General features: G+C 32.4%; 3 protein-coding genes across 4 annotated transcripts; 2 read left to right on the forward strand and 1 right to left on the reverse strand.

Moving 5' to 3' along the window:
• Window positions 1-1,716: 1,716 nt before the first annotated feature.
• LOC107937464 (uncharacterized) lies at window positions 1,717-3,122 on the forward strand. The gene is made up of 2 exons (XM_016870350.2): window positions 1,717-2,308; window positions 2,844-3,122. The coding sequence occupies exons 1-2, from the start codon at window positions 1,928-1,930 to the stop codon at window positions 2,931-2,933; spliced, it is 471 nt and encodes a 156-aa protein (XP_016725839.1). The 5' UTR covers window positions 1,717-1,927; the 3' UTR covers window positions 2,934-3,122.
• A 2,413-nt stretch (window positions 3,123-5,535) lies between these two features.
• On the forward strand, window positions 5,536-11,040 carry LOC107937483 (metal tolerance protein C2). Of its 2 annotated transcripts, XM_016870369.2 has the most exons (10): window positions 5,536-6,309; window positions 7,816-7,924; window positions 8,414-8,453; window positions 9,113-9,189; window positions 9,311-9,399; window positions 9,955-10,024; window positions 10,127-10,165; window positions 10,319-10,469; window positions 10,565-10,654; window positions 10,746-11,040. In XM_016870369.2, the coding sequence occupies exons 1-10, from the start codon at window positions 5,880-5,882 to the stop codon at window positions 10,845-10,847; spliced, it is 1,197 nt and encodes a 398-aa protein (XP_016725858.1). In that variant the 5' UTR covers window positions 5,536-5,879; the 3' UTR covers window positions 10,848-11,040. The 2 variants fall into 2 exon arrangements, 1 of the variants encoding a protein (XP_016725858.1); XR_005909570.1 differs by lacking the exon at window positions 10,746-11,040 and having other exon boundaries at window positions 5,614-6,309; window positions 10,132-10,165; window positions 10,565-10,622.
• Window positions 11,041-11,774: 734 nt separating this feature from the next.
• Window positions 11,775-14,124, reverse strand: LOC107937482 (probable L-type lectin-domain containing receptor kinase S.5). The gene has a single exon (XM_016870368.2). It carries the CDS (start codon window positions 13,950-13,952, stop codon window positions 11,979-11,981), a length of 1,974 nt encoding a protein of 657 aa, XP_016725857.1. The 5' UTR covers window positions 13,953-14,124; the 3' UTR covers window positions 11,775-11,978.

A 14,124-nucleotide genomic window follows, 5' to 3' on the forward strand; every position in this document is an offset into this window, starting at 1 on the left:
TAACTTGGTGTTTGTCCAATAACTTTGTATGAATATGTTTTTAACTTTTTTGATATGATTATCTTTGTAAGGAAATTTTACATTTTAACTAGCTGTACCTTCTATAACCTTATTTTCTTTAATAAATAATAATAATAATAATAATGGATCAAACAAAAGGTTTGTATGTTGTTGTCTTATTGAATTTGATGGGTGAAACTCATGAATTTTTTGATTTGGTGTTTTCAGGATGTAGTATTATTGAATTCATTGCAAGGGAATATGCTATTTAGGTTGTGGTATTTATTGCAGCATTTTTGGTGTTATCTTTTTGAATTGCTTCTCTTGTAATATGTTTTGTTTTGAGTCGATCAAACAACTTATTTTCAACTTAGTTTTTTGTGATATTACAAATGCCTTCTTCAACTTTAAAACTCAACAATTCTCATGTTGAAATGTAAGTTTTATTTAGTTGGCTTTGTTTTATTTGTTTAGTTAACATTCACGAACGTTAAACGAACCAATCCCGAACACACCAAATAATAAACGAACCGAGTTCGAACATGATATTAAAAATTTAAACGAACACGAACCGAATATAAACATAAACAACTTCAAAAATAAACAAACGAATACGAACACAACCTTATTCGTTTGAGCCCGGTACATTTACACTCTTACTTACCACATTTTAAACAATGCCAAATAATCATGTATTATATTCGTATGTATAGTTTTTTCCATGTTCTTAAAAATGATTCCTTTGTATTTTAAATATGAAGAATATCAGTAATATTAACACAAAACCAACTTTATCCTTTTCTTTTCTTTGTTTTCTAAAATCAAATAAAATCTATATACTATAAATAACATAGATAAATATATAAACGGATTTATCCCTTAAATGGACTTGGAAGTGCTTTGGTTTTTTCATTACTATTATTGAATTTAGGCCCCTAAATTTTGGTTTGGACTTTCACCATATATTTGTTAGATTTTTTTTATAGGTAAGAATGACCAAGTTTAAATTCACAAAAATTTTAATCACCATTCCGAAAGAAAATAGCAATTAAACCCAATAGACATTTTTAACTACAAGTTAATTTAACATGGTATAGTTGCTCATCATTTTCAAATATAAAGTGAAATTCAAATAAAAGGATCTAAATAAAATTAAGTGTTTACAAGAATTCGTCACGTATATGATTATATTCTACCTTTTAAAAATTCCGTGCCATAATATTACCCAACTTGAAAACATTATTGTTAGTAGGGATAATCTCATACATAAAACATTAAAAAGGTAAAAGTACTTATTAAGAGTCGGATTGCATTTTGTTTCTTCACTTAGAAAATGGGCAAGTTAGTCCATATATATTAGATCAAAGAGCAATTTGGTTTTTCTATTAAAAATGGGTCTTTGTACATTAGAATGAGGCATGTAATTGTTTGGTTATTCTGTTAACAATGCTAATTTTTATCTGTGAAAAATAATAAAGTTTTTATTAGATGACACCAATTTACCTTTTAATCTAGATTGAGTTACTCAGGGTGTACATGGAGGGGTCCTTTCACCCCATTTATGTGTGGATTTCTGTCGAGATTAATAAATTAAATAAAAGTGGTTAAATTTCAATCAGGTCCCCGTTAGTCTGGCAAGCTAACATGGGAGGAGCGCATTTTTTCAGAAAATTGATTATTTTGTTATAAGTACATATCAAACCCAAATTCCCTTCACCCCTAAACCTAACGGCTATATTGTATAAATTATTCAAATCCTTAATTCCTTCACTAACCCCAACGGTCCATTCCCATTTTCCCACATTGTATTTGGCTGTTTCCCCACAATCCAACAAAAAACCAGCCCCACTTCCCCATCCTCCATTTATATTCCTACCATTTCCTCATCTACACCAAATCTCTCTCTCTCTCTCTCTAAATTTCAACAATGGAAGCTGCTACTCCTAATCCTAATGATGTTCAAGTTCAACATGTTACTAAGAAATCGTCTGATGAGTTGCTGAGGAAGTTCGCTGGGCTCGATGATGATGATGGTGGCGGTAATAAGGGGGCGGCTTTTACGAAAGAGTTAAGGGTAATGGTGGTGAAACGGCGGAAAAGGAGTGGGTTTCCCAGGTCCAGAAGGGAATCATTAGGTCACTGTGAAAGTCCTTCCAACAATGGTACCACCGGCTTAGTTGAGCGGAAATGGCTTCTTCCTCCGCCCGCCACACGCCGGTCTACTTTTCTTAAGCAACTTGGGATCGGGAGGTCGCAGATAAGAGCTAGGGAAATCAGGAACAGGTCCATCTTTGGCACCATTGAGAAGGTACCCTTCGTTAATCCCTTGGTTAATTTATGGTTTTGGTCCCTCCGTATTCTACTTAAACTTACGATTTAGTCTGTTTTTTCTTTAATTTGGTATAATTTGATCACTCTTCTTTTATAACTGGGATAAAGTAATACGTAGTCCTTGAATTAGGCAAACTTTTTTTCTGTCCTCCATCACCTAAAAATGCCACATCATCACATAGACCAAAACTGAAATTATTTTCCCAAGTTTAGGACTAATATAGATAAAAAAAAGAATTTAAGGATCAAAGTAGAAAAAATTAACAAATTTAAAGACTAAATATTGCTTTTATCTCTTTATAATAGTATTATTATATTTATACTTGTGAACCTTTCTTCTAATTAAAAAAGAAAAATCATAAATCTCGCCTATAATTTAATCATTTGTAAAATTAGAAAAATCAAATTAAATTCTAGTAAAGGGACCAAAATGAGAAATTGAATTGAATTGGTTATGAATTTCATTAGTGTATGGTATATAAAATAATAATTTGTTTTAATTATGGATGCAGACATGGCGCAAAACCATAGAAGGAGCTTCCAAAGTCTTCATGGAGAAACATTATAATAGGCATAGGCGTTTGATTAATGATGTTGTCTAGCAATTTTAATCATTTTATTATTATTCATTTTTGTTATCCACAAAATAAAAATAGTTTAATATCCAAACCAATCTTATCTACCAACATTATAATATGTGTTTGATATTTTCTTTAAGGATATTTCGTGTGTAACATATTTTTTTAAGATTCAACAAATTTTTTTATAATAAGAATTGAAATACCCAAAAATATTATGAAAAGCCTTAAAAGTTCATATATACTACTAGTTAATACAACATGCATAAAGGATGAAGAGTTTTGGTTTACATGCTTTGCAGTTGTTACACAATTTTTATCATGCTCCTAATGATTTGTTATGACCCATATAAACCTAAGTTATGGGATCATTGTAGACATCTAAATTTGGCAGTAGTCTTTTTATTCTCATCCATGTTTTATTTATTTGTTTTCTCTCTAAAAGCTATGTTTTTGTAATTGTTCTATCACATCATATTTTAGATAAATATGTCTATTTTTAACATCCAATATAAAAACTAAGTAATTAAAATTCAAACAAAAGAAATTATTGTTTTTGAGTAAACCCTTTTTCAATTAATCTAATTTTACATAGAATCACCAAGTTTAAATTTCCTATTAGAAATTCATTTAAAATTGATGGTTTTTTGTTTCAACAAGTAAATCAACTCATATTTAATATTATTTTATAAAATAGAATCAAATTATACTTTGATGTCGTTTTTTCAAAAAAAAAAAAATATCAAATAAGAATTTACATCTAAATAAAATTTTCAATTCTAAATCTTTTACATATTCTCAAATAATCATATTCACATTTCTTTTGAATAATTGGTGTGCGAGAAATATTAACAACTTTTATAGGAAATACATGCTCACAAAATTGAACATCATTTGTCTCAAGTATAATATTACGATCAAACACTTCACTTTTTAAAATAAAATAAGAAAAACCCTATTTGTATCATTGTGTTCAACATGCAATCAGAAGTTGTAGATTCTAGTTTTCTTTTCTTAGGTATAGGTAGTATTAGGTCTGATCTTGGAGGTTGTTTGAGAGTGCAACTGCTCAGGGTCTAGGGTTAGAAGGAGTTCAAAAAAATTATTTTTTTTAGCTTTTAATGTGAAAAATAAATTTCAAACTAAAATAAATTAGGGTAGGAGGATAACTCTTCTACAATTCATAAGATATCTTACTAGTTTTCTTATAAAGAACCTGATTTTGCAAGTGATATGCCAATGACATAGCCTCTCCCCAAAAATTTATTTGCATGCAAATATTATTTGTACTAAAAACCAAATAAAGTTATTGCATCTTTTGAATTTAGGAAAAACTCACATGTCCTAATCTAACATGTTATAAATAATAAGAATCAATCATTATATTTTAGGAATATTATTTGAAAGAAAAATTATTTTAGTAATATTTAATTGAAAATTTTATTAAATAAAATTTGAATTCAAATAAATTTAAAAGTGAAGAAAAAGTTGGCTTTGTTAGGCAATTGGCTAATTACTGCTTGCAATGACTAGTTTGACTAATTGATTCTATTAGCTGTTTATTTAAAAGTGTTTGGTAAAAACTTTGCTGATAGTTGAAAGCTGATATGTGTAAAATGATAAATAAGGGCATGATACATTTTATTGTTAAGTATTTATTTGTTTATAATTCTTTGGTTTTTATTGGGTGGAATTATTGAAATAAAACACTATTAACAAGGAATTAAAACATTCATTATGAAAATTAATTATTAAATATTTTTTAAATTTACTTTGGCCTTTGAAGGAGAAAATGAAGATAAGAGAAAGTGGCGAAAAGAGTAATTTTTGAGCAAGTATGATTAGATATGTCATTCCATATATCTCATTTCTAATCAACTGTAAAAAAAGTTGCTAATCCTAACGTTTTTTTTTTTATTGTGGAGGTTTTAGCTCTACAAGCATTTACAAGCCTCCATTCACCCAGCACTACAATTAGAGGCTTTGACTACTCAATCCTCTATTTGTGTCTAAATCAATTAAAAAAAAATCTAAAACTCTGCTTACTAAACACCCTCTATATATGCTATCAATAAATTATTTTATTTTTAAATAAACCAGATACATAAATGTAGTTGTATTGAAATAAAAGCCCAATAGTAGTAGTTAATTATTTATTATACACAAATAACTTTAATATCTCTTAAAAGAATCGAAAGGACTTTAATTTTCAAATCTACATGTTCAGTCGCTGTTATACTCCAAACTTTCGTCTAAGCTTATTTGGGAGTCGAATCAGGCTGCAGTCCAATTGAAAATTTTTCAAGCCCAATGGCATATTTTACTATTTATTTATTAATAATATATTAAAATGTAATATTGACGATTAGATCGACTTAGATCTAAGATATTTTAATTTACTCGTCGATGGATATTGATTTATCTTACCGATTGTCAAATTGTTACTTGGAGTTCACTAGTTAGATTTAAGCTTAGCAGCCATATAACTTAAATAAAAACTTTTGAATAATTCGATAACCGTTTGAGTGACTAAAACGTAAATTTATTAATAATTTAATGACTTTAGTTGTAGTTTACCCAAAAATAAAAATGATCTAAATTCCACCAAACGGAGCCAACCTAAGTTGGGGAACAGGTTCTTTAAGGCAGCCAAATGGTTAGAAAACGTGTAAAAATATGTATCATAAGCTCTATTGGTACTACCATTGGACGATCCAATGAAGGATCGCAAGTTGTGAATCTAGTGATGGTTCCAGCATTCATTTCTAGCTACTCTAGGCATTAATGTAGTGTAACCTAATCCCTCCGTTTACTTCGATCCAAGTCCTTCTTTTCGGAAAAAAAAAACAGACTTTCCCTTCCGTTTTTATTCGAACAATTGCAAAATACTGAATACCTAAAATTTTGCACTAATTTCAATTTCCCCCATTTAGGGAAAAAAAATCGTTTTTATTGTTCTTTTAAAAAAAAATGGAGAAAAGCAAATCTTTCAAATACTACTCTGAGGAGCCCGAATCACCTCATCCATGGAATGCGGAATTCGGAATCAGCTACGCAAGCGATCGGCGTTACGCGTTTTCGCGGCAATCATCGTTTAAACAGTCGATGAGAGATCCTCAAATACCCAGCTTTTCCAATGGTTCCTCCAAGCCTTTCTTATCTAGGAATGTTTCAAGCATCGATATACCCCCAGGGTTTTACTCTTTTGACCATTCAAAGGAAGGAAATTTCGATGCCAAAGGATCGGCTGATAAATTCTTGGTTTTCGATTCGGTTTTCTGGGTTTTTCGGGTTATGAGAACTGGTAATCGCCAAATGAAGAGGTTGCTGATTATGATTTCACTTAATGTGGCGTATTCTACGGCTGAGTTGGCGATTGGGCTCTTTACGGGTCGTATTGGTGAGATTCCGATATCTTTTATGCTTGGTTTTCGCATTTATTTGCATAAATTATGATTGTAGTTTTATCGGTTGGTGATTAAATTAGGATATTTATTTGTATACGAAAGAGTTTTGGCTAATAAATATGGACAAAGAACAGCTCAAGTATCAATTGGACTTGCTATTTCTATGTAATAACGGTATTTGCTCACTAATTAATTGCTTTTTATCATTCTCAGCTCTAATTTTCTTTTCTAGTTTTGATATTTTGCAATTGAACTAAGCTTCTACCTGTGTTGACGCAAACTTTTATCTTTTTCCCTTCACTTTTTCAATTTTAAAACTTTTTGTCGACTATAAGCTTAAATGATCATATTCTATGGGTGCGCTTGGTTCAAGCAATGTAACATTCTTGGGGTAATGTGAGATTCCATAATAGGGTACTTGCATTTGGATTTCAAACATTATCCTGAGCTTGAGCTATTAATCTTACATTCCCAACAATGTCGAGATTTCTAACCGCACTCTCAATAACACCTCTTCTTTAAGAAATCTCATAATCTTTCTTACCCTTATTTTTAATCATTTTGGTTCATTTTACTTAAAAACGAAGTAACACTAAAAGATAATGAATCAAATTCTCTAGTTCTTTGATATAATCTTCAAGCAACATTTTAACTATATTTTTATTATTATTATAAGTTGAGAAAATTAAGCTTTAATGCTATCATATTACATTTTGTCCATTGCATTCTGTCCAAAATATTACTTTTATAACAATTTACCATTCTTTTTTATCATTTTGGCCAAATTTGCTTTTAAAGCATAACAAGTAACATGTTCTAATAATAAAAGAACATATTTTTCTTATTTCTTTTCCCTGTCACTTTTAGTTTAAAGAAAACCCTAATTGCTTATCACTCCTTGATTCTAGTTTTTTCATTTGAGAAAAGAGAATTGAAATTAATTTATTAGAGAAATGCATTCATTTATCAGTAAAATAGAATGCTATAAGCTTTCAACCTTTGTGTAGTAAACAATAAAAGAAAGCAAATTCTATAAGGATAATTCAGTAAAATGTGCTTTTAGGTAATCTTACATTCTGTCAATCAAATAGAAAAATCTTAAGTTCTACCCAAATAAACCAAACAGTGCAATGCAACATACCCGGTAATATGTCAAGTAATCTCATTACCCAAGGTAATTTTGCATTCTGTGAACCAAACATCCCAAAGTATTACTATGGATGGCATGCATTCTTTATGGCTGTAAATGCTTTTATCTTCACAATCTTGTAATCCTATTTCTAAGTGTTCCATTGTTCTTTATTATTTTTTGAACAATTTGCTTTGAATTTGATGTCTTTAAGTCTTTGTGTGAAATGGAGTACAATGCTTGAAAATATCATCCTTGGTTGAATAAAATTCCTTGTTGATTTTAATTTGTATCAAGTTTTTAGGATTCCTGGTTTTATGGTTACAGTTTTTTTCTGTTAATCATTTTGTTTCTATGCTTGTCTTTTCAGGTCTGGTATCTGATGCCTTTCATTTAACATTTGGCTGTGGTCTCTTGACGTTTTCATTATTTGCAATGGCTGCTTCTCGGAGACAGTCTGATAGTGTTTATACTTATGGGTGAGATCATACAGGTTTCAATAGGTCATGAGATAACGTTGGTTCAGTTTATTGGTATTTCTTGGAGTTCTTGAGCTTGTTAAAAATTTCCAGAAAGTATTTATTTCCTTGGTTCTGATTTAAGTTTAATTATTCTCAAATATGCTTTTTACTTGAAGTTGCGCCTCTTACTAAGATTATCTCTTTTATCAAGCGCATAACCAATGTTAACACAGTTACATTCACTATTATTCACTGGCCTGACTGATTCATTTGCTGTTTCACAGTTTTCTATTATTTTCCTGTTTCATCAGTTATTTGTGGCAAAGGCATAATTTAATTGGTAGTCATTATCTCTCCTCTAAAAAGGGCATCTCAATTGCATATCGTCCAACCCCCAAAATCACTTATGAAATGACAAAGGAAGATTTTCCTTTTCAAATTATTTTCTGGAGATTATATTGATGGTTCTACATGAATGCTAATAATTGTAAAAAATTTCATTATCAGGTACCAAAGACTTGAAGTATTGTCTGCTTTCACCAATGCTGTAAGTATTTGTTTATTTGCAACATTCTTTTTGTCAAAGTGTTGCGTTCAAGTTTTAGTCTCTCAGTTTGTACCATATTTATGTTATGGTTTCATTTTAGTGAAGTTGAAGTACAATAACTTAGGAAAAGGATGAGATAAATTGTCCCTTTAAATCCCAGCTGCTGTTTGCTAGAAATCACTTGGTATTAATCATGTTGGTATAGACATCTATCTCTGACATTTGAATTTCAAAGTTTAAATTGATAGTAGAACTAGATATTTGTTGTCTTTTGGATAATCCATATAAAAGCTAGGTAAAATATACTTGTATTTCACTCAAAGCTTACCTTCACTGTTTAAGATGTAATAGAAAAAGTGAAAAATATTTAGAGTCAATATATGCAAAATTAGGAAACTACATTAAATGATAACCCATAATTTAGAACTGTATGGGAAATGGTAAGTCATAAGTTTAATTGTTGGCTTGCACTGTTCTGTTGAGCTGCTGTCAAGTCCATGTAGCTATTATAATTGATTTCTGTTTCTTGTTCTCTTCTGCTTTACAAATATTCCTAGTTCTTTTAAATATTTCAGCAATTTTATTTTGTTGATTCTGTTTTACTTACATAAAATGGGTTAACATCTTGATATTTTTGATTTTGCTGCATGTTTAGACAGCTATTTCTATTGTTCTTGTCATTCTCCTTAGCTGTGGAAGCACTTCACGCTTTTATCCAAGATGAATCAGAGCACAAGTAAGTCATCATTCCCTTGATTGGTAGTAAGTTGTTAGATATTTAATCAAAATTTTTTTATGATTAGAAGGAAAAAAAAAGATGAAAAATGTTTACTAACTTTTTTTTTTGTTGGTTATAGACATTATTTGATTGTTTCGGCTGTGACAAATCTGTTGGTGAATCTTATGGGTGTTTGGTTCTTTAGAAATTATGCTCGAGTCAATCTTGGTAAGTCAGATGTTACATTTGAAATTAAAATAAGAATGCTTATGAGGTTCAGGATGGAGCAATGGATTAGCCTTTTACTTTTAATTTAGGAAGATGGACCCAGCCATATGTAATTGCTTTTAAAAGTATATATCAAATAATAATTTTAGCAAAAACCATCATCAGCTTAGTGCTTTTACGGTGTTGAGTAAGGGGGTTGCAAGTAGGGCTCTTTGTTTTGGGGTTGATGAATGTGTAGAGTAGTGACTTCAGTCTGATATGAATTTATTATGAACTTTATGCTAAGAAGAAACATTGTGGGGTTACATACAGTGATGATAGATGTTTGCCATGCCTGTATGATTTTTCACTTTGCTTTTGTTCATGCTAGTATGTGTGCTTGCTTACCTGTTGTCAGTGGAAGTGTTCAAACTGACGCAACTATGTTATGTTTAAAGCATTGCAATTTGTTTTATCATGATATGAGAACCTAGAGCTTAATAAGGTTATGATTGCCACAAATTGAAATATGAGCTTGGGATTGTTTGTTTTTCTTATATGTATTTTTTCTTGCAGTATACAGGAAACCTGAAGATATGAATTACCACTCAGTTTGCCTGCATGTTCTTGCAGATTCCGTTCGCAGGTGTGCCAGTTGTTCTGTCTCTATATATGCATTACTTTTTTCTTTCATCATGTAAATTGTCTTAAACTTCTGAACATTTGTTTTTCCTTTTTTTTTTCTCAGTGCAGGTTTGATATTGGCATCCTGGTTTCTCTCTCTTGGGTAATTTCTTGCTTCAATTTTAAATTAACTGCTAGTGAAAAAACAAGCCAGATGTCAACTATCCTGCTCCTTCAAACAAAAACTTGCCTTGTTCCTCTGTTTTCCCCCTTGTTCTTTCTTCATTTTGTCTTATTTTTCTTCCCCATCTTGCAGCGTTAATAATGCTGAAGTTCTGTGCTTGGGACTAGTTTCGGTGGCAGTCTTTATGCTTGTCATGCCTCTATTTAAAGCTAGTGGCGGTGTCTTGCTTCAGATGGCACCACCCAATATTTCATCTTCAGCCTTGGCCAAATGCTGGTGGCAGGTGTTTGCCTTTACTTCTCTATTTTTATGCAATTTCTTGTCAAATATACACACCTTTCTTTTGTGATTTATAATTTAATTTTCTATCTTGTTTAGATTAAGTCTCATGAAGATGTTATAGAAGTTTCTCAAGCTCGGTTTTGGGAACTAGTGCCTGGTCATGTTGTTGGATCCCTTTCACTTCAGGTATTTTACTGTTAATCTCATGCCTTTCCAAAATGTTTTTAATCCATTGTTGGATGTTTAATGCTACATTTCTTATCGACACTTTGAGCAGGTGAAGAAAGAGATGGATGATCGGCGGATACTAGAGTATGTGCATAATTTGTACCATGAATTGGGAATACATGATTTGACAGTGCAAACTGATTATGCATGAACTTCATCCCCCTTTACGCTCGTTTTTTCATTGTATTTATGAGATTGGTGATGGGAAAAGAACCTTGTATTGTAGTCATTTTGTCATCCCAAATGGATAGATTATGACTAGGGGGGGGGATCTTCTTGGGTCAAATTGACCGTTCAAAAAGTAATATTTCATATTAATTTATATTATTTCTCTAATTAAGAAATTTTGTGGGGTTTCATCTGTTGGCTTTTATTATTTGTTTTTCTCGTTCTTCTCATAGATTTGGCTTTAGTTTTGGACTTAGTCTTGCCTTCAATTTTTCCTTAACTCCTGGTTAAAACAATGGCATGTATTGAACTTCAACTCGCTTATGATAACCCTTGTATAATTTTGTCTTGTGTGAGATCATAATAGTTAATTGAACTTGACATGTTTGTATGGGATTCTGAAGCTTCCCCTGTTTACAAGTATGTATTGCAATTCCTTTAATCATATGTGATCTTACAGATATGATGGGGAAAGAGAAGAAATGATGAAGCTACATTATGTGATAGGATAGTAGGACAGTTGCAGTTTAGATACAAAAAATGTTCTTATCTCAACTTCCTGTGTCATCAACCGCGTCTCTTGGCGACTTTCTTCCACTATTCATCATTTTTCTTGACATCTTTTATGGTATCACTAAAAATACTATAGAGGTCTTTATATTAAGAGTCGGATTATATTTTACTTTTCTATAAATCCGTTCATTTTTAGTATTACAAAATTAGTCTTTATACGTTAGCATGAGGTGCATGCGACATGTCACGTATAATTGTTTGGATATTTTGTCAACTACAACAAGTTTTAATAGTAAAAATGGATGAAATTTTTAACAGAAATGATCAACTTATTTCTCTTTAATTTAATGTATAGGGATTAGTTTGTTCATCTATAGAAAACATGAGAGTGATAGTTAGAAAATCCTTGTGCACATGGATTTCTAAAAGGTAACATAAACATATATACAAGTTACGGAGACATTTGTATTTGAACATTTGATGAGATATAATCGAATAATAATGACAAAATGAAAGTAACCCCATCGACAAAAAGAAAAGGTTGGAGTATTCTGGTACGCTAATATTGCAGAACTGAGTAACAGTGATTAGCTAAGGTGGTTCATCTTCCATCGACCTCAGAAAATGTACTGAATTGGGATTGGGATCCGGTGAGAGAATAATCTGACTGGGTGAAAACAGGGGGCACTGCAGGCCACACAAATGAAGGCCTTTCTAGTGGCACCTGTGGTGGATCCATTTCCCCTGCAAGAACCGCCGAAACAGTCTTCATTGATGGCCTGAAATGTGGGTTCGGATGGCAACAGGCTAAACCCAATATAAGTGCGGATTCCACTTCTTTTTCCGCAAAGTCTCGATCTAAATTCGAATCCGCAGCATCTGTAATCCTTCCTTTGCTATAATATTCCCATAGCCAATTCACAATGCTGTTGTTATAATTACTCAACTCACTCTGATTACCAAGCTTTCTTCCACATACAACTTCAAGGAGAAGCACACCATACGAATAAACATCGGTTTCAACCGTCGCTCTGCTTATAAGAAACGTTTCCGGTGCCATATAACCAGGAGTGCCTGCGATCTCTATCGTTGAATGGTGCGTTTTTTCTCTTTGTTGAATTGTTCTTGCCAATCCGAAATCTCCCAATTTAGCATTGAACTCCGAATCCAACATTATGTTGCTACATTTTACGTCCCGATGAAGCACCCTTTTCTCACACCCATTGTGAAGATAATCAAGTGCCTCAGCCACCCCTTGTATAATGATGAGCCTAGTTTCCCAACTGAGATTTGGTTGATTTGATTCACCTTTCCCTGTTTTCTCATCATAGAATATGAACTTATCAAGGCTTCCATTCGGCATGTATTCATACACAAGAAGGAGTTCTCGGTTCTCATAGCACCATCCAATTAGCTTCACAAGATTCTTGTGGTTTAAGTTACCAATTGTGGTAACCTCAGCTATGAATTCTTGGTTACCTTGATGTGATTTCTTGGACACCCTTTTCACAGCTATTTCTTTTTCTTTCCAAACCCCTTTGTAAACTGTCCCAAATCCACCTTTACCAAGCTTGTTTTTGTGATTAAAATTGCCTGTTGCTCTTTTCAATTCTCTTAGTTTAAACCTTGTTGGAGCAGTAGAGCTCTTAATATGAGCTTGTATATTTGCATACCCTCTTTCCAAATCATCCTTTTTGGATCTCCTCCTCCAATAAATCCCAAGCCCCAAAATCAAACCCAGAACTAGAATTGGGATAACAATCCAAACCCACAATAGATTTGAATCATCCCCAACATCATCACCATGGAATTCCCAAGCTCTTACACAGTTCAACTCTGTGAAGTTTCCAGTTGAAGCTGAGAATCCCACATGAACAGTTTCGGGAAGAAACGAGGAGAGATCCACTGGCACTGATAATACTGGATTACTACTTTGGGTCTCGCTTCCATTAGAAACGAAAACAGTCATGTTTTTGCCATCGTATTGAACAACAACCCGTACATCGACCCCCATGGAAAGGTTAACCCCATAGCCACTCAATGATTGCTGTTCAATTGAATAACAGCTATTAATATCCAAGCCAACATGGTTACCGTCAGGTTCTTCTTCATAACTCTTCCTAGTGTCGAACTCCACGCCGACGATCCTAGCTCGAGAGGTTCCATTGGTGGTTGCATTGACTATGCCGAGCCATTGGCCGAAGCTCTCCTGTGGAACATTAGAATCTGCACTTAGCACAAAGGCTAAACCTTCCCCAACTTCTGGTGAATCTTTGTTACTGATATTAATAACGAAAGTTGTGTTGAAAGATGCTATTTTTCCTTTCGTTTTGCTCCACAGCTTGAATTTCTTCCCATAGAATGCCCTGCCTGGTGTGTTTTTAATATCACCATTAAGATCAGGTGTGATTTGGATGGCATCTCTGAAAATAGTTGAATTCTTACTCAGCAACAAATCTTTTCTGTTCTCTTCTTGGAAATCTGAAAACTTGAAATCAAAACACTGCACTTTAATGCAAGAAACTACGATTATGATTGCTAAAAGCAACAGCTCGACGATCGGCAAAGTTGCCATATAGCATGTGAGCTCAAGAGAGATTGTGTTAAATGTTAATGGCTGGTGAAAAATAATGGAGGAAATTTTTTGGGATAAGAATTGGTTAATTTCAGGAATGAAGACAAGATAGATGGTGTAACTTCCTAGAAATTTAATGCAACTTTGGTCAAGTTTGAGATTCTATGACTTT

The sequence above is a fragment of the Gossypium hirsutum genome, chromosome D01, assembly GCF_007990345.1.
Source record: "Gossypium hirsutum isolate 1008001.06 chromosome D01, Gossypium_hirsutum_v2.1, whole genome shotgun sequence".
Lineage (NCBI taxonomy): Eukaryota > Viridiplantae > Streptophyta > Magnoliopsida > Malvales > Malvaceae > Gossypium > Gossypium hirsutum.

What these genes read in the sequence shown, in the direction of transcription:
- LOC107937464 (XM_016870350.2), top strand. Translation starts at nt 1,928, where the DNA reads ATGGAAGCTGCTACTCCTAATCCTAATGATGTTCAAGTTCAACATGTT. An exon ending in TCTTTGGCACCATTGAGAAG is followed by an intron (nt 2,309 to 2,843) that starts GTACCCTTCGTT and finishes TTATGGATGCAG; the next exon opens with ACATGGCGCAAAACCATAGA.
- LOC107937483 (XM_016870369.2), top strand. Translation starts at nt 5,880, where the DNA reads ATGGAGAAAAGCAAATCTTTCAAATACTACTCTGAGGAGCCCGAATCA. An exon ending in TTATGCTCGAGTCAATCTTG is followed by an intron (nt 9,400 to 9,954) that starts GTAAGTCAGATG and finishes TTTTTCTTGCAG; the next exon opens with TATACAGGAAACCTGAAGAT. An exon ending in CTTGCAGATTCCGTTCGCAG is followed by an intron (nt 10,025 to 10,126) that starts GTGTGCCAGTTG and finishes TTTTTTTCTCAG; the next exon opens with TGCAGGTTTGATATTGGCAT.
- LOC107937482 (XM_016870368.2), bottom strand. Translation starts at nt 13,952, where the DNA reads ATGGCAACTTTGCCGATCGTCGAGCTGTTGCTTTTAGCAATCATAATC.